Here is a 24896-nt window from a genome sequence, read left to right on the forward strand (position 1 = left end):
TTGCATCTCTAGGGGTACCTAGGTATATGTGGAGGTGGAAATTTATCTTTGGCACGCGTTACGAAAGCGGGAGTGGGACAGTAGCGGGAAATGGATGGGGCACGTTGAGGGAAAAGCCATGGAAGAATTTGTAGGAAACGGGATAGGACAGGTTTCGGAACGAGACACGTAGCGGAAATGGTAGCGGGAAACGGGGTATTTAACTAAAGATGACAAAAATACGATTTTGAATCTTAGTAGGTAATAAATAAACTTTAGGTACCAGTCATTGAATACGCGATAAAAGAATAACTGAAATTTTACTTTGATTCCTTTTAAGAAATTCACGCGTGCGAAGCCGCGGGCAACAGCTAGTAGTATTAATAAAAATTAGAAAATATTATAATTAATTAATAATAATTTGAGAAATTGACAATTTATTACAATTACAATATTCCTCCGCACTAGACACTTTTCTTTGAATCAATGAAAAAAACAATCAATGTAAACAATCGATTCAGTTTATCGCCTATTCCTTAATAGCATCGGTTTAGATCTAGTTAGTTATAACGTTATACAACAAAAAAAACTTGTTTTGTGTTGCCATAAGCAAAAAATATTTTACGTTAAATTGTTATTGTCAATGTCCAAATGTCTATGTCGTGTTTTGTCAAAAAAGTCAAAATAAATATACATGTGTGTGTGTCATGTCTTTTTTGTGTATTTACTCCATCTAGACTCGAAGATTTCTAAGAATTATGGTACTTAAAAGATTGAAAAAATGCGTTAAATCTTGAATCTTGTGGTTGGTGCATTTGTAAAACTAAACTAATTTAGTTTATCTATTTATAAAAGAAAACAATAAGAAGAAGTCATTATGAAAATTGCAATAGAAGGATGTGCTCATGGTGAGCTAGACAAGATTTATGAATGTATAGAAACATTACAAGACAGGGAGTCAATAAAAATTGATTTACTGATATGCTGTGGTGATTTCCAATCTGTCCGCAATAATGAAGATATGCGGGCCATGGCGGTTCCTGACAAATATCAACATATATGTACATTTTACAAGTGAGTTCATTTACATATTGTTATTATTATCGTTGATGTCAAGATGAGGTTTGGGATATTACACGCAAGCTCAAAAAAATGCCTATTCGCTCTTCACTTGAAGATCCCTAAATTGTAGGTTTTGGGTGGAAATTACAGGTATTTTTAATTTGCAGGTATTACAGTGGAGAAAAGCAGGCTCCTATACTGACATTATTTATTGGTGGCAATCATGAAGCCTCAAATTATTTACAAGAGCTACCTTTTGGTGGCTGGGTGGCACCTAACATTTATTATATGGGCAGAGCAGGAGTCATCAATTTTGGTAATTTGAGGATTGGAGGTTGGTATTATATTCATATTTATCCATTACTTAGGAAGCTATTTTACCAAGTAATGGATAAACTAATTGAAATCTATACATATAATAAAACTGTAGTTGGTTAATTATTTTTATTTTATTTATGGATCTAATAGAAGCCAAAACAATTTTGTTTTTGAATTTAAGAAACAGAAGAAACACAATATAATAAAAGCTGGTGAAGCTCTGTAATTCATATGTAATCATGCAACATAATTTACTGTGTAATATCTTATAAAGATATTTTGTTATTCATATACATGTCTTTCATGTTGTAGGTTTATCAGGAATTTACAAAAGACATGATTATTTACAAGGATTGTGGGAAGCCCCACCATACACTCAGCAATCCCTGAGAACTGTGTACCATGTCCGCTCACTTGATGTGTTCAGAATGAGCCAACTGAAGGAGAAAGTTAATGTGATGCTTTCCCATGACTGGCCAAGAGGAATCACAGATTATGGAGATAAGGAACATTTACTGAAGAGAAAGCCTTTCTTTAAGTAAGCATTTTGGGTGTCATTAACATGTTCAAGAACTTTTATATATTAAACTAGTGGTCCATCCTGGCTCTGCTCAGTAAAACCATCAAAAATTATACACATAAACCTTCTTGAATCACTATCTAATAGAAAAACCATCTAAAGATGTGTAGTTTTAAAGATCTAAGCATACATAGAGACAGGCAGACAGTGGGATGCAACTTTATTTTATACTACAGAATGACAAGTGTCGGTCTCTCAATGATCTTAAATTCTTGTTTTTTTTTATAGAGACAAATGTGTATAGAAGTTACTGTTTATAAGTAAATGTATTTATAAATTCCAGGGAAGATATTGAATCAAATCAACTAGGCAGTATACCAGCAGAGAGGTTATTACATACATTAAAGCCAGAGTACTGGTTTGCAGCCCACTTGCATTGTCAGTTTGCTGCCATAGTTAATCATGAAGACAACCAAACAACAAAATTTCTAGCCTTAGACAAATGCCTGCCGAAACGCAGACACTTGCAGATATTGGAACTTCCAACTGAATATGATGGTGATAAGTCATTGAAATTGGATGCAGAGTGGCTAGCTGTGCTCAGGAGCACCAATCATCTGCTAAGTGTCAAAAATATGGATTGTCATATGCCAGGACCAGGGGGTAATGAAAGGTGATGATTTAAATTTTGTGCATTTTATTATTTACTTAGTAGTATGTTTAGTTTGGTAAAAAACCAATTCTCTTTTTCTTAAAAAAAATTAACCTTCATAATTATAAAACAATCATTTGTTTTAGTGGAAAGTCAATTTTGCAACATCACTAATACATCTAATATACTTTACTAATAATAAATGCTTACAACGGCCTATTGGCATTTGTCAATCAATAGGGTGACCAAATTATTATGATGTAAATAATATTCTTTATGATAATTATTCTACTTAAACATAATTTCAATTTATCCATTGCTGTTTCAGATACGTTTTTACACCTACTGAAGAAGAAAAAGAAGCTGTGGTGAATATATTGCAAGACTTAAAGATTACCCATGACAGTTTTGTGAAGACTGCACCCATTTATGATCCAAGAGCGCCAAAACGTGCCCCAAGTAATCCAATTTTAAACCCACAAACTGCAAAGTTATGTGAAAAATTAGGTATTGATGACCCTGTACAGGTTGTACTGGCTCGGTTAGGCAGAGTGATGTCACAACCATGCATGGAAACTCTGCCATCAGTACCAGAGTTGGTTCCAAGTGAAAATGTAGTTACTAAAACTCCAATGAAAACAACAAAATTATTTTTGCCGGCTCCAAGTACTCCAAGCCAACATGAAGATGATGACTCTCAAAAGAACGTAATATTCTCTCCAGGGAGTTCTTTTGTCTCAGATAATGCTGACAGTGTAAATGAGAGCACCACTCCCTTGTCCGCCTCTAAGAAAACTTTTAAAAGGCGAAACATGTCACTGTACAATACTCCTGACGGCGATGACAGTGTAAGCACAGAGTCAAGTTGCATACTGGATGACAGTCCTCGGTCAAGTAAGTTACCTTTCATAGGTAACAAGTTATAAGTAATATTTGTTTAACATAACAGGGCCTTTTATAATTTATGTACATGGTGAACATGACAACAGGATCATCACAAAATAGTACAAAATTTATTGGTTAAACTTGTATTTATTTAACCAATTTCAGATCTGTAAGTTGAATCGACTTATAATAATTTTTGGACATGCATTTTTATTTTTAAGTAGGTAGTTATTTTAAGACTAATGAAATTAAAAAAGTTCTATAAACTTATAAGATAATTTTTAAACAAAATAAAATAATAGGAAATAAATATTTTTATAACAAAAATTTATCTTACATACTATCCCTGCATGTTATCACATATAAGTATGTGATATTTTAGAACAAATTACCCAAACATGTAATTAATTTTATAGTTAATTTAAAACTAACATTTTCTTAACATAATGAACTTGCACTGTGGTCAATATTTTAAACATTTTAGTCAATCAAATGTTTAGTTACTCAGTCATAATAATTAGTTTAAGCTTAAATCATGGACTGACAAAATTACAGCTTGTAAATTTTTTGCAATGAAATTAGTGCAATTATCTCCTGTGTTTTATTTCAACAATTTTTTTCATGCATCAAAATATTTTTTAGGATATGAAGATATCACTTAGGCTGTATGTGACAGAACTAAACAAAGAGCACAAAATTGTCTTACAGTTTCATAAAGGTTCCTTTATGAAATTGCAATTTGCAACCATATAATAAAGGTAATATGACTGTATAATCAGGTAATTTTGGATCTAGTATTTACAGTACATATTTAGGCTTTCTACTGAATTTACTATTTTTAACTCTGGTGCCATCATCTTAATATCCAAAATATGTCTGAAGAATCTACAAAACCATACTTTCCAAAAAAATTGAATTGGTAATAATGATAGATACATCTATAAAGAAAAGGCCATTCAACATTCAGAATCACATCACATAGTTCCTTAAGATTAAATAATTTTGAAGTGTAACTTGAATACTACTAACATTTTGTTAGACCAGCAATACTTAATGTTAACATTAAATGAACATAAAACCCTACAATTTATTTTATATGGGTCAGTAGATGCTCTTTGAGTTGTGGCATATTTTTGGGCTTGAAATCACATTGGTTGCACACAAGGTCTGTTGCCATTAGGCTTTTATGCAATTCACTAGATATTTTCTTGATAGAGCCGCTTTCCTTGAGCTCTTTGAGTGCATCTGAAAATAAAATGCATTATTATTCATTATCACTTCAATCATAATCAATAAACCATTTAGTATTAGATTTGCAATATGTTCTTTTACCTTGATAAGGTATAAAGAAATTTGTAGTGAAGCTGTTCCAATGCACTTTTGTTTTAAGACAAGGGGAAACCATGTCCGTGCTTATCACGTGCATATGCAGTCTCTGCATACTCGGTACAGCGTGAAAACCGGCACGCAGTGAACTGTCCATATGTTCTTCTTTCAGTTCTTGATACAATTTTCCAAATTCTTCTAATAAACCAACATGAGTATCGTTGAGCTTGTGAATACTGTTGATATCTTCAAAGGGAAGAATAAGGTAGTGTATCTTTGCCTTCGGATATTTATCACGAATCGCAACAACTCTATCAGTCTTTTTCACGATAGATTCTGGGTCTTCCATAGATCCTAGTAGACCTAGTGACCAATGCCTGGGTTGCTTTGTTGTTCCAATCCCAGTCATTATTCCTAACTTTCTTTTACTCATTGTTAAACAATTCAAGCAACACTTGAAAAATGTTCGCGACAGGTACTACCTACCTTTTCGCTAGTATTTTCTCTTTTTTTTGTAAGTAAACAAAATTTTGACGTGACGTCCATAAATTGTCAAATTCAAATGATATTTGGTTTGACAGCGACAATTAGCGCTACCGCACATGTTAGGTTTCCGAATCTGGAATGTGAATCAGGAATCCGAATAGGGAGTATTACTGCACATTTATCCCGCCAGATTGCAAGACTGTATGTTAGGTACACAAAAGCTTTGCCGCCTTTTGCTATGTCGATTAAAACGTATATTTTAGAGTACTTTATTAATCCTTATAATATGTAAGCATTCGTTTGTAAAAATGTACAACAATAGCAGTATAATAGTAGCATATTCGGGTGCAGAAATATTGGTAGAAAAAAAAATTTCAGTCAAAATCAAATTTATATCAATTTATGACCACAGTTGACCAAATAATGCAGAACATAACCTAACCTAAAAGAGTGTTATTATTTTATTATTTTCAGATAATCCTCTAAATCTTTCCTTTTTCCTTTAAACTTGCGTAGAATTTGCGAAGATATTTATTGGTCGTAAATCTGCAAAAAAATTGAAAATTGGCGCTTTTTGCCTCCATTGGCAATGTTTGTGTACCTTAGTTGTACCAGTAGCACCATCTGCGAACTTTGCGTAATATGCCCTATTCGATGCATGAATCTTTTATACTTATTTCTTAATTCAATCAAAATGTTCACACTGCCGCATCCATGGAATTAGTAGGTACTCCGTACGAAGTACTTACTAAATCAATGGCCGCACCACTTAATTTATCGAACGCCGCATACGTTCCTTCCTTTTCGTTCGTTGAGTATAATATGGAATCGCCATGAAGAAGGATTATCATCAAGGAATTTTGATTTAAAAAATATATAATAAAACACTTAGTAGGTAATCGTGTACACAAGGTGGTGGTACTCGCAGTTTATTTCCAAAAAGTTACAACCTACATCTTTGCATAGTCATGACTGAAAATTTTAAGTCACGTGTTAAATAACTCGGTAATTTTCAGTCATAAGTAAGTATAATTTATAAATAACTTAGCAGTTACCTAACTAAAAATAAATAATACGTAAGTAGTTACATATCTAATGAATTAACATTGTTTATGCAAAAAAGGTAAACTTAATTACATAATTATCTTTAATGAGCTGATTCAATATTAAGATATATGTACTTATGTGGGTACTTCACTTATATTACCTATACATATAATGTACTTAACATTACAAGTATAGGCATTATAAGTGAACTTTGTTCAGAAAAAAATAGTTACAACGTACCGTACCTAAGTACGTTGTAACAATTTTTTTTACTTAGATAAATATTGCGTAAAGATAGACGTAGACATCGATATTTTACAATAATACTTGTGGATACCAAAAAAGTAGCAGCCATAAAGTACGTATAGCGGTGGTGGTCCAGTGGGTAAGACCGTCCGCCTGTGATCAGACAGGTCTCAGGTTCGAAACCTACTCGTGCCTATGTTCTAATGTCTCTATCTGTTTTGTTGTGGTCTAATGGTTAAAAGAAACTTGTAGAGAGAGTTACGTCTACCTCATTCACCTTCCGGTTGCATTTCGAGCTGTGTCCACGGGAAGGTATGGAGTTGTTCTAGGACTGACCACAGGCCATGCTTCGCTTTTAGCCACATCTGTACATAAACTTGATGTTCCATGGGTAATATCGCTATACAAAAAAGTCTATACGGTCTATTTTTAGTTACTCAAGAACTAATCAGATCAAAAATAAACACATACAAAAAACCGTCTAGTTATACATAACTAGACGGTTTGTTTATCCTAACCCGTGGAACATTATAAATAAAGAGGGATTAAAAAACGTTTGAATAATAGGAAGAACTTAGCCTACCGAAGTCTTTTTGTACCTAACTACTTAAATAACATCTATACATAAGCCTACACAGTGTGAGTATTAATATCACTGCACGGTGGGGCGGCCTGTGTAGCCGGTGTCAGGCAAGGAGTGGTGGGCCAGCTCCCGTAGAATCTGCTCGAAGCCTTTACCGTTTGAAGACTGCAGGCTGTTGTTCTTCAGCATGGTGGAGTTCAACTTTGTTGCCAGGTAACACATCTGTTGGGAAAATGTTTCATAACTATTAGGTATCTCTATACGCTGCCTTATTGCACTGGCGGAAGATAGTCAGTCAGTGACGGAAAAATACTTGCCGTAATTAACCCCATTATTTTAATAAATATTCAATATATTATTATGGATTGAGTTTGGTTACAACTATTTGGTACTGGAAACTGAGATAATTAAAATTTAAGTATGTAACATAAAGAATGCAATGGCATTCTTTATGTCATGTGAGCGAAAGAACCGTAAACTCATATCCGCCAGGGCCCGGAAATCTCGATTTTATTTTATTTTTAATATGCATGTGAATTTTAGTAATAATGGCGAGAGGTTGTTCTTGATTCAGGTCGTGGTTGCATAAAGAAAGTGACAGTGACGGTGAAACAGTGTTTCAACCGCCTGGAAGCAAAAGGTCCCAAGTTTGAATCCGTCCACATTGTGAATATGGGCTTGTATTTATATCAATCTGTTTCATATACGTAAGTAGTTTTTAGACAATCACTTGCTTTTAAGGAAGCTAGAAAACCTGCATACTGGTAGTTCACTAGTGTGCTGCGAAATCATGCCAAATACCCATAGGCGACTATGACATCTGACATAGAGCTTATCTACTTCTTTATGTGCTTCATTCATTACTGAATTTTGTCCGCTCCCTACATTCAACTTTATCCATAGCCATCCTGAATAATTGTTTGACTGTTTTGTCTCCTATCCATTTGAATGGTAACTGAACTGAGCCAAGACACGTAACGCTTTCTGGCAACTCGATTCACAAGAAGAAGAATACTAACCAACAAGGCGGACATAAAGAGCAGCGTTCCGAGCGCTACAGCGATCATCATGGAGGTCGCGCATGTGGCCTCTAAAGGCGTGCGATGGAAAAGTTCCCCGGGCATCACTACAGTATACTCCAGGTTCTCCTTGAAACGCGTGAACGGTGTAGTGGCGTTGTCAGCGCTGAGAGCTGAGCTGCTGACGTTGTGGCTCTGGCTCGCGTCAGACAGGGAACGCCGGCGACGACCGTGACCTGAAAATGAAAATAATGTGAGAAATATTTTTTTTTTACGTAAACTAATTTACCTATGAATGCAGTTTTAGTTTATTAAGGTCGCCATTCTCCATGTACAAAAATTCAGATAATTCTTCACGTAAAATTAAATCTTTAAATTTTGAAGATTTGGCTGTGATTGTAGGACTGGCTGTTCAGCCACATGTCAATAAGTATGTAAAAATGAAGTTACCTAAATTACCTGAAGGTTCGAACAGGTCGAGGCAGTAGTCCGGCTGGCAGTCAGCGGCGTCCATGCAAGCCTTGATCTGCGAGTGGATCCAGAGGGTGGAGCGCTCCTTCATGGAGGCCAGGAGGAAGGCCTCGAAGTCCAGGAACACCTCGTTGTGCCGCTCGCGGTACCGCGCCGGCTGGTGCGGGATGATCGACGCGAAGTCGCGGTTGCGGCATCTTGGAAATAGTGCATAGTAATCATGTTGTATTCTAAAAGGCTGAATGCAGAGTGGGCCCGATTTTTTACACGACTAGCGGTTTTATAAATTGTGAATGCAATCAATCTGCGCAAGATAGTCAGTACATAAAAACGTTAGATTTAACATAAATAAATTATTTTAAAATTAAGTACCTCATACGCATGCGAATGAAACATTTTACATTAGTTATTTTAATCACTGTTTAAAGACTGATTACACAGTCTAGCAACAAAGTTTGCTCGTTGATTGCACAATAAATAAATAAATATATAAGGATAAATGACACAGATTGAGTTAGGTAGCCCCAAAGTTCAAAATCAAAATCAAATCATTTATTCAGAAATTAGGCCTTCACAGGCACTTTTTCACGTCATATTCTAAATTTAATGATGTTTACCAAAGCTACAAACTACTAGCATTTCGGAACGACCACTGTTGAGAAGAAATGCCGAAAGAAACTTATTCAAACAGTGTTGGTCCCTATTATGCCAGAAGGGCTTACCATTTTTTAAATATAAATTTATGTATAATTTTTTATCAGTAATATAACATGTAAGTACACAATAAAGTACATGGTCAAAAGGTATACTGAAACATATTATGATGACCTGACCGGGCTTCGAACCCGGGACCTCCAGTGTAGCAGTCCGGCATGATGACCATTAGGCCATAGCGGTCGTCAAAACAATAAAATAGGCGAAAAGTGCGTGTGCATTACTTACATAGACTAGTATACTATAATAATAATCTTTTCCTCCATTGCAAGTGCATAGGTCAGTGAGGGAAGTTGTCATGTGAAATTGCTGCACTATACTTTAGCTGGACGCTTCGGCGTGGGAAAGGCGTGAGGATCATGTTCGTACCGATTAAGATCGTTGACACGTGATGGACGTAATGTGAGTGAAATGTCTGCGAGTTTGTCGACTCTTCTTGCGTATATACAATTATCTAGGTATACGTACCTAGTAGTACGTACAGGATATATCAATTTCAGGAACTACTTATAATTAATTACCTAGGTACCACTATTCTATGCACATTTCAATAAGTAAGTTAATATATTATGACACTGAAAGTCAAAGTCAAAGCGAATACATTTATTCACGTGAAATTTTAAATTATACTAGCGGCACGTCCCGGCTTCGCTCGTGTAAAAACATAATAAATTATACAACTAAACCTTCCCCAGGAACCACACTATCTACTTATTGGTGAAAACCGTATGAAAATCCGGGCTGGAGTTTTTAAGTTTATCGCGAACAGGCAGGCAGACAGACGCGGCAGAGGACTTTGTTTTATATGTAAGGATAGTATTTCTCAAAAAGCTACAAATTATCTACTAGTATTATCGTTAAATGTATAGTTATAGCTGGTGTGGCCGTGTGGCGGAACCGGTGTGTTATCGACCGACGACGACGGCATTCTATCCACGATTCTACAAAACTACCGCCAGCTCATTCTATTATTTGGCGAGTATTTTGTTCACTAGAGCGCTAATAAATAAGCACAGATTGAGGTCACTAACAAATATCTCGATACGACATCGGATCATAGATGGGTTTACGCTCAGTATTTGCCCAGTCTTCTTAAAAAGTCGGGCGCAAACCTAACAAGGGTTTGTGCCGAACTATTTGGGAAGAAACTTGGCAAACATTGGTCGTAAAGCGATCTTTGCATCGGGTACATTTTTGTTCGGATGTTGGCTGGAGTAATAAGCAATTATTGTGAAATATGTATTTACTATACTTAATAATTTTACTACAGCAGGTAAATATAACTTATCTTTGTTGTTGCATTATGAATCAATAGTATATAATATAGTTTAACTATTGCCTAACTAGTTACAACCTATCTGAAGATACACTAGAGTTACACGTCAGATCTTATCTTTACGTTCGGAATAAAGGTTATTTCTTTCAAATTCACAATCAAGCTAACTACCAAGTTCAAAGTTGATACTTTCGATGTCAGTAGTACGGTTAGCATTAACCACATTGTCCTAAGCACCTTTGACTTTGTTTGTGAGCCATAGACCGTGAACGGCAGAAAACAGACCGGTTGCACATGAGCTCCAAACAAGACACCGTTTTCTTGCCTGGATAATTAATTTATTTATTTCTCTGAAAACCTACAGTTATAGAACAAAAAATAAGCACTAAAATAAATAACTGTAAAGCCAGTAATAAGTACTGCTTAGTAGATATTTTTATAAAATATCCAACAGTGTCTTTGGTTGAATATCAGATGAGGTGGTTTATTCCGATAAAAAATGTTTGGATTCCAAAAGAAAGATTGTAGGTAAAATGACAAATATTCCTCTTCATATGATCGTCGTAAAGTCATTAATTACAATGGTCCTAATATTTATATAGTAGGTAACTAGTTATTCACCACGAACTTAGATATCGCGAACACAATATTTTTTTACAAAATTGTGAATATATCGAAAACGACAATCGATTTTGATGCCCCGCAAACTTAAAAATTCTATTGACAGATCAACAAACCTATTAAATTTCATCAAAATCAGTCTGATTTTTCGGTTTGAAAGTTATCGCGTTACAAACATACATACATAGAAAAAATGATTTTTTGGCCCAAGTTGATTGTAGACCTCGCTAGCAAAGCAGTGAGGGAAAGATCTGACATTGATTTTGGACATGGTGTCTAAAAGGCATGGTGCCATGTATTTTGTTTTTTTTTGTGCTGCATCTGTTTCACTTGTCTGAACTTTGATTTCGTTTGTCAGTAGTTAATTTTTGACCTCGATCATCGATGAAAATAATGTAAAGTTACTTACCCATCCTTCACGAGTAGCACGGCGCCAGGCGCGTGCGGTCGGTCAGGATCCGGAGACACGGCCACCTCCAGCAGTTTGATATGGCGCCACGCCGAGTCGGGGTTGATTCGTGCGCGCAGCTGCAGTTTCGTCCCTATTGGAACCGCCTGCGAAATTACAGCATTATTACTAACCCGCAGATTCAGTGGAATATTTATAAACCATTTCCAGCTAATTACTGGAAAGTGAAAGGTCATGTATGTCTGGCGGTAGATTTCTTATCTACGTGTATATCTTCGTTCATACCGTCGTGGATTACGACCAACACCCCTGTAGATATACAACATAATTGACCCGAGGTTAATTATACTTAGATACAATTATGGATTTTAAACTATATCTAGTTTGATTTAGATACAATTATGGAAAAAAAGCAATATAGAATTATATTAAGCTTTGCAAGGCTCTATGTATACCGTAAATGAGGGGATAGTGAGAAGCTTGTAACAAACCAGCATGCACAAGTGCAAAATGGCACGTACAGCCGTTACCTGGTCAACCGGCAAGTCGACCGAGTGGTTGGAGTGGCGCGACACGGGCGGCGCCTCCTTGTACAACGCCACCTCGTACTCCAGGCGCCCTGGCGTCTCCTCCACCACGCCGGACACGCGTGCGCCGTGCGGGCTGGAATTAACATTATTTAATATTCTTCTTCTTCTCTAGCCCATTGCCATATGCTAATGCTGATTGTACGCCTCTAGCAATGAATGCACGCCATTGTCTATTTATTTATTAAGGCACGCTTATAGTGATTGCATATAACTTTTTATACGATACAAAAACGTCAGTAAACAGAGAGTACAACTTTTGCCAATAATACAATTCGATGTCATAGAAGAAAGCATGAAAATCCGCACAGAAATGTTTGAACAGTTCTCATTAAATTAAAATTAATTCCAAGGAAGGTTTATTGCCAAGGAAGGGTTCCAAGAAGGCTGACAGCATCCCATATTCACGGATTTAGCAGAGGACTGCCAGTGATTGAAACGTGACCGAAGTCGTCAGTGCCAATGTGAACTCGGGGACGCAATATAGATATTTTAGGTTTGTTACTTTCAACATTCATTTAGAACCGGTAACGCGCGTATGTCACAGGATGCGGTGACCACTTCCCAGGTGGCCACCTATTTACTTGCTCGGAAATTGAAAAATAGTTAACTGATAATAACAATATCAGATGACCGCTATTCTATTTTCAGGTAAATAATATTATAAATAGACAGATTTTCTTAGAACGTCTAAGGGGCTAAGAGCCAATACCTAGTAAATAAGAACATAGAACAGAATGTAAATGACAAATTTTAGAATGATAATAAAAGGGAATGGCTTGGTAAAGGCTATGAAAATCGATATAAGTTTACGATTTCACGAATGGGCCGACTGCTCGTAGTCTATATATATCTTAGTCGGTGACATTTAGGCCTATAGGGCACCTAACAATATATTTGAAAATAGTAGTAGTATATAGTATGTAGATAAGGTATACCTAGTAAGTACCTAATTTATATACCCAACTCAAATCAATCAAAGATGTTGGAAATCTTAAAACTTACAAGCTGCCAGCGAACCCCGCCGCCTTGTTCTCGATGATGGTAGGCTCGGGTGGCTTGCACATGATGATAAGCTCTTGGTCAGATTGCATCACCACGCCTGGGAACTGAGGAAACCACACCCGTACGTGGACGAAACCCTGAGGACAGGTTGTTTAGTTAATAGAATACAAAAAATAAATTTTGAAATAGGAACAAAAGATTGTCGTCTAATCAGCTGGTTGCAATATATTTTTGCATTAACAGCCAGTCTTACTATTATTATTATTCGTCATCAAAACCCGTTGTGAAAAGACTGGTGTTTAAAAAGCCAAGCTGTGCTGTCGTTCCGGTGTCGATATAAGTAGTAAATAGCGTATCATTCCGCATCAATTTCGCTAATTTTGCTTTCGCACAGAAAACATTATATAAATCGAATCGGTAGTTTTGGAGATTAATGCTTTGAAACAAACATATAAATATAGTGAGGCGATATACTGTCGTCAATGAGTATCTATTTATTGCCATGTTTTCAATATCCTCGTGTAAAGTAGTTAATTTCACAGAAGCACTAACCTATTTGTATAACTAATCTATTTCAGAACACAACCTTATACTGTCATAAATGTGGGTTTTAGTTTCTCCTCACCTCGATAGCGTACCGGTCTCGGCGGTTGCCATTTAATAATAATACATAGGTATCATTGTAAGTACCTCGTTGTAGCCTGTAGTGTAGGCCACTACATAGTGGCGGATTTAAAGATTTGCCGCCAGTAGGATATTGAATGTTTCGCCGCCTCTACCTAACTTCCGAAGCGAAGACCCATTTTGCTTTTATTTATTCTGTCAGTGAATTTGTAACTTAATTTTGTGGCATGTGGTTCTTTTAATGGGATTACTTCATATCCTCCCATGGATGTATTACGAGGTGACTAATGGACACATAGCATTAGCATTCCAAGCAGGCATCATGTGAGGCAGGCGGCCGTTTGAAAAATTATAGTTAAAACTTCAAAGTTCAAAATATTTTTTTTAAACTGACCCCGGCGCTTCGCAATAGTTATTTTTAGAGCATATTACGTAGGTATATCTAATATTAAACTTAAATAATGATCAGATTTGCCGTCCCTAAACACTGTCGCCCTAGGTTTCGGCCAACTAAGCCTGCCGGTTAATCCGCCACTGCTAAGACTACATACACATCGTACTGTTAGTAACGGCACGCGTTATTATCCCGCCGATGACAAAACAGAGTGTGCGCGACACACATGACGGAGCAGCTACCAAAAAGACGGATTTCAGAGCGCCTACTCGAAGAGCACCTATTATAGAAGAGTTCAAGTAAGCCCATTTCAAAAACATCCATAAAAGGCTTTGTATAGTCTAGTATAGTCTCCCTCAATTACAAGGAGCGCGAGAAGCAGGACGGCCAAGCTCGACCGCAGCCGACCCATCTCCAGCACGCACAAATCTGGCGTCTTTGGTCAGTTGATGCTTGTGTCGTATTCGTGTAGCTCCAATATGATTGTACCGTCATTCGCAAGCCTTAAACACAGTCAGTTATATAGTTGATATGTATCCTACCAAAAACGGTAGATAAATATATACAACTTGGTACTCTTGAACGTGGTGATCCAAAGACGAGTGTTCCGGATGGAATCCGTCTCCGAAACAATACCAGGCCCGGTCATTACCACTGTTAAAGTATAATCACAGTGTAAGTAATAGTAGGTACTGTATAGCGCTGTACTTGATTACCGGTAAGCCGAAACTCGCGTGATGTCAACACACTATTTATTATGGACGTTAGTGAAACTACGGGAAAGGTCCGGCGTTTAAATATAAGTACGTAGTTTCAGAGACACTTGTTATTATATTTTATTAGCTTTGTTTCGGAAAAACCTCGTGGGAACAACAGAGAAAAATGTTTATCTGTACTGGTATATATAGACATTCCGATATCTTACTCCTACATGACGACAATCTATAAGGATTTATTTCGGAACCCATATATTGAAGTCTTCAAAATTGATGTTGATGCTATATAACAATATAACAAGAAGTAATTCACATCACAATTGATCAAAACAATATAAAATCAATGTCGTGCAAATCGTCTATCTATCTATCCAATATCGTTAACCTACTTTAAACGTTCCAAGTCATCAACCACACATGGTAGTCATTAAAGTGATGGGTTGAGCCTAGTCATAACTTACGTTCCGTTTCAGAACACCGCATCTCGTGAAGTCGGTGATCCGAAGTCTGTAAAGGAGGCCTGTGGGGTCTTCTGGCTCGGGCCTGATCTGGCAGATGGGGTCTGCCAGGGGGTCTGTGACGCGGTCGTCGGCGAACAGAGGCGCTCCTCGGAAACCTTCGGGCTTCCGCAACAATGCTGTGACGGAGTCGCGTAGACCGGAGCCTGTGCTTGCAAACGTGCACTGAATGTCCGTAACTGGAATCAAATTGGCATGATTAATTACTACTCAATTTGAGGTTATGTTTCTGTCTTATAACATAATATCAATTAAAACTAAAATTATGTACCTAAAGCGTTTAGTTATAATTAAATGATAGATGATAGTTGTTTTAATTAAATGATAGTTAATATAATTTTATCTCTATTATGAAAATTGCGTAGATTATTACTACGATTGCGCACTAAAAGACCAGAGTAAAAGGTCATTTGCATAGGTATTCCACCATTCCAGCTGAATTAAAATTCAGAACAATTTGCTATAATTTACTATCCTAGAAAAGGTAAAAGATGTTTTTCTTTACACAAAAGTATAGTTTAATTGGATAATAAGTGCTTCTCACAAGACAGTCTTAAACTGCACCTGATCTTACTGACAATGATGAAGATACTATGTTTGCAGATTCTACCATTGATAGTGTTGTTAAAGAATTAGGTAGAGATACTCACCATCGTAATCTTGTGCGAATGCCGTCCGGATCTGTAACAATAAGCATTCAAACTAAAGGAAGAAGGAAAATGCTGTAATTAACACTATAGTAATTAATTCTGTTCAAAGTATTGTTATATGTACGTAGGGCCTCTTTCACAACAACCAATGTAGGTAAAACGGGCCGAACTAGGTTTCTGTGGCATTTTAGTGCTTAAGATGCTCGATAACTTTACTGGCTTATATACTAACGTATGCAAGTGGTACTTTAGCTGGTACTAAAGATAGCTATGAAATTGGTATTAGTGTGATGTATTCCTAGTCATGAGTTACATTTTCATGTAGATCCTATGTTTAAAGGGTATCGATTGTTCACTACAACAATGGTGTGATTCTGTGGCATGGGATGATAAAAAGTAATCGTGTCAATACTAAATGCATATGAAATGCAGTTCACGTCCCGTTAAATGATTGCTTAGTTACGATGCGAGTGTAAAAACTTCACAACACCAATAAACACGTAACTTGTTAGCTCACTTATTCGTCTTCTTCATCTTCCAAGTTGAATGTCTTGGATTAATAAATTTCCAGTTTTTTTAAATGGAATCAAACCTACTTAGTGCACTTATGTTATATTTATCAAATTTCTTGGCCTACTTATTTTAGTTTCCTTGACGCGTCGAACTGTCCATCCAAGCGTGCCAAAACATGCGAGTTAGAAGAGTACGAGACCTATTTATTGACGAAAATATTAGTATTTAAGCGGCGACAATTTAGTGACCAAGTCCCGACAGACTTTCATGACATTAGTACACAAAGATAGGTAGATGATTTATTGTACATGTTTTTGTTGAGGCTACATTGTATGCAGTAAAATTCCACGATTTTCATACAGAGACGCGAGGTAATCAAAGCTTCCGAGAGAGTAAAGCCATAATGCAAATGTAATACAAGTTGTGACCTCAAGCCCCTGCGCAGACCCGGGAAGTCGATGTCATCCATAAAATGATGTACATACAAATTTGGGAATCTGGATAGCATTAGCTTCGTGAATGTAGCTATTATATATGAATGAAAAATTCTTTATTATATTATGTACACAGAATTTTTGAAATCAGACAATCGTTCCAGATATTCGCGCTTTTAAAAAATTATTCAGCTTTTTATAGGCATTTCAAGTAGATATGTAAGAAATGTGTGAGAAAAGAGTGGCCTTCTTCAGATGGTAATAAATAAGTACTACTTAACTGAGTTTTAACACTGGCGAACGCAGGACTGCTGTAGCATTGGAACAATAAAAATTATTTCGTGTGTTACATTTTTTTCTTAATGTTTTTACATATTTTTGTTTGTAGAAAATAATAATTTTATGAAATAGGTAAAATGGTAGCACCATTAGCAGTAACAAATAATCATAAGATAACTTATGAATCGAATTATTTAAAACTTTTTATTTATTATTTATTAGTCATCATTCGTCGATGTAAAGACTGGAGAGTTTACTGCGATCATTAAGTACAGAAACTCATTGCATATTCGCATTTAATAAAAGCTAATTAAACGTCTGAATAATAAAACGTAATATAGGAAGATATTAACGGTATCCTGTGTCCGAGTGAAAGTCCAGCAAAAGTAGGCGATAACGCGGCTGCTAGATCACTGGTGCCTGGGTTTCGCTGGAGATTATGTACTGACGTGTATTTATAGTATACTATCTGATTGTATTAACGCGGGCATTCTGTCAGCCTGCATATACCCTTTAGCCTTAATCTTTATCTTAATATAGAACTAGCCCCAAAGTAAGTTCGAGACTTGTGTTATAGGATACTAACTCAATTGATACTATATTTTATAACAAATACATATATAGATAAACATCCAAGATTGATTTTTTTCTCAAAAAAATCATTTTCCATCATGACTCGACAGGGACCTCTCGGTACAGTGGTAAAAGCTTTACCACTGCGCCACCGATGTCGTCAAATATCTGTACAAAATGGATATCTGTACAAACCTATTTATGTACCTAAGTAGTGTTCTAAAGGGTTTTGCGCGTGTTTGTAATTCAGTGTTCACTATATATAGAATCATTTTGCAGTAAGACGCAGCGAATTACATTGCGGTGTAGTTGACGACAAGAAGCCACATTGTAATTAGTTGATCGCATATCTCACTCACTGCAAAAATATTCGATAGTGTAAAATGAATTGCAAACACGCACTTATGCCTCAGAAGTAGTGTCATCGGGCCGTTTTCGCGAGTATAATTTAATGTGCGATATTAGTCAGTCCGCTTAGCTCTAATTCAAGAACTCATTAGAAACTGTATGAATGATTTCTAAAAAACAATAAAAGTAATTGCTGAGTCGTGAAAATTACTCTCGTTTGTAGTTACTGACCCGAGTCATGAGGTTAAAAGAATGGTTGCGGTCATAAATGAAGCGAACCATACCACATAATTTGGCGCGAATGTGATCGCGGTTAAATCGTTGAAAGTAAGTCGATTTATATAAAAATAAAACATGGATACAATTTTTTTTCCATACTAACGTAACTATAGTTACTAATAGTCCATGTCGAGTTAGTGAATTTAGTTTTTTTTTACATAGGTAATTAAATGTAAATATTTTTCAAATTTCCAAGTTATTTTCCCTCCAACAGTCAAAATTTAATGAAAATCTTACACTACATAGGAATTTTGATTTATATAAAACTATAAATGAAATATTGAAATAGACGGATTCCGTCAAAGTGCTACTGCTGTGTTAGTAGACTACTATTTATGTACCGGCACATTTTACACAGCGCGCTAATAACATTATACTAGAGAAAGCTTTTAGGTTCTGGCATGCGGACAAGGTTCGCGGCTATTTATGAAGAAGGGTAGGTAACCTAACATTTTAGAATGTTGTATGTTTGACGTGTTTGTGTTTATCTGCTTGTCTGTCTGAATCATCGTAGGATCTGTCTTACAATGCAACGGACGTATCACTTTTGGTTATTTTGCTTTCTTATAGGTATTCAGTGTCGGGTTTCCTATAATTTTAAATTTATTTAGTTAGTGTAAGATTAATAAGAAACCAACGCCAAATAAGTATACAGTTATGTACTTAATTTACGTGTTCCAGATGAAAATTAACTATATGCTTAGACAACATTCTGCGGTTTAGTAAAATAAACATTATGCTTTTTTACTAATAATGTAACTACACATCTGAAAGTGCAGCCTAGTGGTTGTTGTGGTTATGGTTTCAAGATTTCGCCTTCCAATGATTGAAAGGTTCCAAGTTTTAATCCTAGTTAAATCATGCCACATGAATTTATACGATCTACCAATTTAACTCATATTAGACCACCTAATCAGGTACAGGAAAACGAAGCGAGGAACTGGTTTACTATATAACTAAATACTCTCCTCATTATTAATTTGCAAGCTGAAGATCAATTAAGGAATCTACATGTCAAAGAATTACTTTTGTATTTATGCAAATTTCCATTCGGAAGAAACGGTTTCTCAAAACGATGTTAGTCTGGTTATTGGGCGTGAAGACCTCGGGAAAGAATCCGCCGAGTCCAAGTGAGCGGTGAGTTTGTGGCAGCTATCACTTCTGTAGGATCACTTTCTGTAACTAGTTCACTGTCAGTGGTGCATATAATTTTCGACCCTAGGGCAAAAAACATCTGGGGCCCCATTCATCATACAACTTCTTAAAATCGACTATAGGGTATCGATACGATAGGAGATCGATATATTGATCCTATAGGGTCACTATAACCGTCGAAGTACCTAAATGTTTCGAAGTCATAGAAGAGCAGAAGAACCATGATTGTTAAGTTCACGCCTTTAGATATGTGTTGCTTATTTTATTTTATTACTCGTACCTTCAAAACCTATATTATTGTGCTATGGAGCCTTTGCCGTACGCATTTATGATTGTAAATATTAATTATGTGATTATAAGATAAAACTGAGGACAATAATATGTAGAATAGAAGAGGCTTTATTGCATATTATTACAATTACAATTGTGTAGCAGCATTGCTAATAAACGGTAAATTATTGATTCCTATTTCATATTATCCTGCAAGAACTCATATACCGTGGCAGGGGTGAATATGCAATAAATTGTACGTAGGTTGAAGTGCTGTTAACTGTACGCCCGAGGTGTCGGCATGCCAAACCGCGTCAAGCTGATAAAATTAACAAATAGTGGCATTCTCCCAGTCTCCCACGACGACGGGACGTTCCCAGCGCAGCTCTTAATTATAAAGCAGTTAGACGCCGCGGAAGAGATGACATCACGATGAAAACAAAGATACTGTCGGAAGCTGCGTAAAATATAATATAAATAATTTATTTAATAGTCTTGCCACTATTTAAATTTTTTGTGTGTCACACACAAAAAAAGGGCGGGAGTCGGACTCGCGCGGCGAGGCTCCGTACCGCCTTATACATTTTAAATATTTTAGTGAAACTAACTACATGTTTTATATATTTTGGTAAGATGGTGTAAAATAAACATATCAACAGTTTCAATGTTATTCATGAAAAAATAGGAAAATTGGCCATCAACCCAACCATAATAAAAAAAGAAGATTCATTTAGATATATAATAACTCTAATCGGGCTCTTTCAATTATTACATACTATCAAACGATAGTACTTAATAAATTATATATTCATAAGATGATAGCGATTTTGCAAAAAAAATATCAAAGTTCTATAAATAAAGCCTGCGTTGAAAATAAGTTGGCCACCAAAACAGCCATTATACACACCTAAAATCAATTAAGTACGCAAATATCAAATCATTATTTTACTTTTTCACTTGTAATATAACGGCTTTTGAGAAAGTAGGTACAGTCATTACCATAAAATGATAACATTCCCAACTTTGGCAAAAGCCCGTATGGCGTTCTTTACATGTTGATGTAAAATGTACTTAAAATGTTGGATGTTTAATGATGAGATGTGTGGTGCAATATATGCACACAGTGCAAGCTAAATGTTTTCGCTTACTTGTAAGTTTAAAGAAAAAGTCATCGTAATAATTCAGTCCCATAAAAGACATCAACGCGCTCATAATGTCAAAATTACAATGTGTCAAATAAATTTTTGAATATCACCATTATATTTTTGGATGGCTTTTGACAACAACGAGCGTTTTAAAACATAATCATAAAAAACTTTTTGTCGTAAATAACACGTATTCTATATGCGAGTCATAATTTATAGTAATAGCTGCGTACTGGATTATAAAGAAAGTCATTAGATCATTGTAACACTTGGTTGACGAATAAATAATATGAATATGAATAGGAAAGAAAGACTCAATATTGTGATAAATATTCCTTCCTAGAGAAACAAGCGGTCGACAAAGAGTAGTTGTGTGACTGCAAGATGGCCTGCATGCTTGGATGGACGCATGCGCACCGGTAATTGACATCTTCGCCGACGCATCACTTATCCTATAAGTAAATTACTGACGTAAGGTTGCTTTCAGAAAAAATGAATCATGCACGGCACTAGTTACTAGACTTGCTAGCGCATGTAAAAACTCCCCCACTACGTTGAAGTGCTAAAAAACGTAATAAATTTATTACGATTCTCGACGTGCTATTTAATAATAGCACGTCGAGAATCGTAATAATAATTTATTGTAATGCTTTTTTTAAATTATCATATTAAATGATCTTACTTGTTTATATTTACCTATATATAATGGAAATTATTATTTATATTACTTGTAACTTGTTATTTTGCAATACATATTCTTCGTATTATTTAGTTTTAAACTAGAAGCAAAAATTGGTAGTAGGTATAACTTAATTTACGAAAAGTCGCCATCAGATGCCAAGTTGGCATGTGATTTTTTATGAACTGACAATCTGGCAATAAATTGTGTTGAACACAGTAAACTACAAATGAGGCAGTTTACTGCTAATGTCACAAACGGTATTAAACGTTTAAAGGAAAATGTAGTCATAAAAACGTGAAAATTATGTATAACTACATATGAAAGAACTAACTTTAGTATCTAAAGTAAAAAAAATAAATTACGACTTCATTCTTACTTTAGTCTTTGCAAACAAACTTCCTAGGTACAGACAGACACATCTAACTATTAATGAGAGAGTTAGGTATATATGCCCCGACTATACATTTTATTGCAAAGGGAAATCATAATTTCGTAATTACTATTATATTATAAAAAATACAAGTCATTACCGGCCGAAAGCACTTGCTAGAGAAAATGGAATTATTTTTATTTTAGATTGTTTATTTTCTTTATATTTCGTAAAATTGTTAATTTTAGTTCTGTCTTCTTCTCTCTTCTTCTTTTGCGTTTAAATGCACCCTGCATTTAAATATTTATGTCAATATCGAGCCTCAAGTGTTGTTATATATTGTACTAAGACAAGATATATTTATATTCTTTCTGTTTATGCAATCAAGTCTATTTAGTTATACGGGTATTGACCTGTGTAACTAAATTGACTAGATTGTTGTGCTAGTATCCGCTGAGTATGCAGTATATACTTAGTAATTACATGGAATTAATTAGTTATATCTATTAAATCTCTACCATTTAATAGTAATCGCCATAAGAAACTACTGCACTACTACTAGCAAAATAGAAAATATTATTGCAATAACAACACATTATTCGAACTGCACTAATATTTGCATCATTGTCATTTGAATACAAATACCGGGTGTAAACAATGCACAGCGGTGCATCGATGTTCAAAGCATAAACTATGTATAGATTAGCGGTATTTGCCGATAGTAACGTTTCGCCCCCATCACTCCGCTTGTGGATGAATTACTTGTTGGCCACGATTCCGTGCGTGATAAAAAGTCTTGGAAATATTTTCATTTAAACTTCCACCTTTTATAGGACTGGGGATAGGATTCCTTAGGGATGTATTTCCAAAATTTTAAGTACCCATTAAAACATTAACATCATCTCATGAATATTAAAATGTTTACCTAACTTTACTGAGTATACTTGTAAGATGTTATTTATGTATTGTGTTGCATAAGTTCAAATTGTAACTTTTAAAGGTAAATAAATAAATCAACTTATGAAGTACTAACGCTAAGATATTATTAGGTATTAGACAGTACGAGTTACAAAACTTCCGTTTTGGAAATAATTTATTTATCATACCTAATTAGTAGATTATTATGATTGACAGACAAAAACTTTACATATATTATACCGAATGCTGACCAGCATTCAATATAATAATATGTAAAGTTTTTGTAATATGTAAACTTCTAATTTCATTTTAGATGGGGCGCTTATTGTAATGTCTTTATTGCCATACTCAGTTTCAATCTTATAGTTAGTTCCTTAGATACACTACTGCCATATACACTTTTATATTTTATAGTTAACCTCAATAAGACCGTGATGAGTCCTTTACGTTTCATATAATTATATTTTCCACAAATATACTCCTGACAATTGTTTGAACAAGTTCTATTAATGTTTCCGCTTTTTTGATTATAGCACTTTTATAGCACTTAACACACTCGAGAAGAAAGAAAAGATTATAGGTAATTCTTTTATAAGTTTATAGCGTACAGGATTTATATCACCAGTCAGTCAGACTTTAGTCTAATTTAAAAATAAATCGTGCTCTACTTTGTACTCGCATTTAGATGGAATAGAACAACTTTTAAAAAATGGGGAATAATAATACATTCAAATTTCACTATTCCACATTTATCTTGATAGGTCCATTTTTGTTTGGAAAGGCAAAAAAGCATTTGTTTGTGTTCCGTATTTATAGATATGTATGTTATTTGTGCCAATTTATATGTGTATTTTCAAGTACATACTTCAATTTCCTTTCAATTATTTTCAATGATGCATTTTGAGAGAATTTCTATTAGGTCCCTTTCGAAAACATAAGTCAAGCTCACAATGTGCATATTTCATGTCTCATCAGTGCGCTACGATGCCAGGCTGCAAAAGTCAACATTGTACTGGACCTGTTTCTTAGGGTTCCATGGTCGCAAGGTTTATATATTATAAAACAAAGTCCTCTGCCGCGTCTGTTTGTCTTTCTGTTTGCGATAAAATAAAAAAACTACTGTACGAATTTTCATGCGGTTCACCAATAGATAGTGTAATTCCTGAGGAGGTAAGTGTGTTCCTTCTTGAGAGTGATATTTTTGCGTACCTATTATGTTATAATGAACTAAATGGGAAAACTATATGTAAATGGAGGCTTTCTGTGTGTTATCATCATTGCGTCGTTATAGTTAATCATTGGTTAATTATAACGACGCAAAGTTTGAAACGTACCAGCAAGAGGAGCAGGAGAGCGCAGTGGTTGGCGCTCGTCATGCTTGCGGTCTGCCACACTCGAGCGCGGAGCCAACCGTTAAAGCTATCTGCCCCGATTACTTTACTCACGCTGATATAAAAAAAATCTGCAGCAATTCCGATAGTCTAATAAAAAACACTTCAAAATAATTTTCTATCACAGCACTAACGAAAGCTCGGAGTCAACACGTTATGCGCCGGCGCAAGTTTCCCGCGCGAATGTGTCTGCGAATGCGCCTGCGACGGCCACAGTGTGTGAAGTCTCGACGGGACTGCGCAGTGGTTCGCTGTAAGCGCTCCGTTGATGATGGTGGAACAGTTAGCCTCCGACGGGGAGGAACCACCTGCTCGCCTGTACCTTATCGTTCTCATGACACGACCGCCGATCTACTCGCATTTCGACAATCGTGATCTACATAGTTGATTGGCATCGGATTAGGGCGGAATTGGGTTCGGCGGTCACCGCG

General features: G+C 35.7%; 3 protein-coding genes across 6 annotated transcripts; 1 reads left to right on the forward strand and 2 right to left on the reverse strand.

Moving 5' to 3' along the window:
- Positions 1-670: 670 nt before the first annotated feature.
- Positions 671-4006, forward strand: ldbr (lariat debranching enzyme). The gene is made up of 5 exons (XM_053750645.1): positions 671-1053; positions 1209-1375; positions 1672-1897; positions 2223-2552; positions 2860-4006. The coding sequence occupies exons 1-5, from the start codon at positions 857-859 to the stop codon at positions 3455-3457; spliced, it is 1518 nt and encodes a 505-aa protein (XP_053606620.1). The 5' UTR covers positions 671-856; the 3' UTR covers positions 3458-4006.
- On the reverse strand, positions 2560-5222 carry Aptx (aprataxin). Its single transcript, XM_053750646.2, has 2 exons — positions 4749-5222; positions 2560-4661 (listed from the first exon to the last, which is right to left on the reverse strand). The coding sequence occupies exons 1-2, from the start codon at positions 5173-5175 to the stop codon at positions 4504-4506; spliced, it is 585 nt and encodes a 194-aa protein (XP_053606621.1). The 5' UTR covers positions 5176-5222; the 3' UTR covers positions 2560-4503.
- A 900-nt stretch (positions 5223-6122) lies between these two features.
- LOC128673189 (uncharacterized) lies at positions 6123-24716 on the reverse strand. Of its 4 annotated transcripts, none has more exons than XM_053750866.1 (9): positions 24409-24716; positions 16109-16139; positions 15402-15637; positions 13207-13343; positions 12145-12277; positions 11615-11760; positions 8583-8791; positions 8124-8359; positions 6123-7326 (listed from the first exon to the last, which is right to left on the reverse strand). In XM_053750866.1, the coding sequence occupies exons 1-9, from the start codon at positions 24448-24450 to the stop codon at positions 7174-7176; spliced, it is 1323 nt and encodes a 440-aa protein (XP_053606841.1). In that variant the 5' UTR covers positions 24451-24716; the 3' UTR covers positions 6123-7173. The 4 variants fall into 4 exon arrangements, with proteins under 4 accessions (XP_053606841.1, XP_053606840.1, XP_053606839.1 ...); XM_053750865.1 differs by having other exon boundaries at positions 8574-8791; XM_053750864.1 differs by having other exon boundaries at positions 12136-12277.
- Positions 24717-24896: the final 180 nt, after the last annotated feature.

This window comes from Plodia interpunctella, chromosome 10 (assembly GCF_027563975.2).
Source record: "Plodia interpunctella isolate USDA-ARS_2022_Savannah chromosome 10, ilPloInte3.2, whole genome shotgun sequence".
Taxonomy (NCBI): Eukaryota; Metazoa; Arthropoda; class Insecta; order Lepidoptera; family Pyralidae; genus Plodia; species Plodia interpunctella.

Excerpts from the sequence above, each read along its gene's own strand:
- ldbr (XM_053750645.1), top strand. The coding sequence starts at position 857 with ATGAAAATTGCAATAGAAGGATGTGCTCATGGTGAGCTAGACAAGATT. Across the intron at positions 1,054-1,208 it reads CATATATGTACATTTTACAA|GTATTACAGTGGAGAAAAGC; the intron begins GTGAGTTCATTT and ends TTTAATTTGCAG. Across the intron at positions 2,553-2,859 it reads GGACCAGGGGGTAATGAAAG|ATACGTTTTTACACCTACTG; the intron begins GTGATGATTTAA and ends TTGCTGTTTCAG.
- Aptx (XM_053750646.2), bottom strand. The coding sequence starts at position 5,175 with ATGAGTAAAAGAAAGTTAGGAATAATGACTGGGATTGGAACAACAAAG. Across the intron at positions 4,662-4,748 it reads TTTCTTTATACCTTATCAAG|ATGCACTCAAAGAGCTCAAG; the intron begins GTAAAAGAACAT and ends TTTTATTTTCAG.
- LOC128673189 (XM_053750863.1), bottom strand. The coding sequence starts at position 24,450 with ATGACGAGCGCCAACCACTGCGCTCTCCTGCTCCTCTTGCTG. Across the intron at positions 8,792-11,614 it reads GTGCTACTCGTGAAGGATGG|ATGCCGCAACCGCGACTTCG; the intron begins GTAAGTAACTTT and ends ACTATTTCCAAG. Across the intron at positions 7,327-8,123 it reads TCTTTATGTCCGCCTTGTTG|ATGTGTTACCTGGCAACAAA; the intron begins GTTAGTATTCTT and ends TTTTCCCAACAG.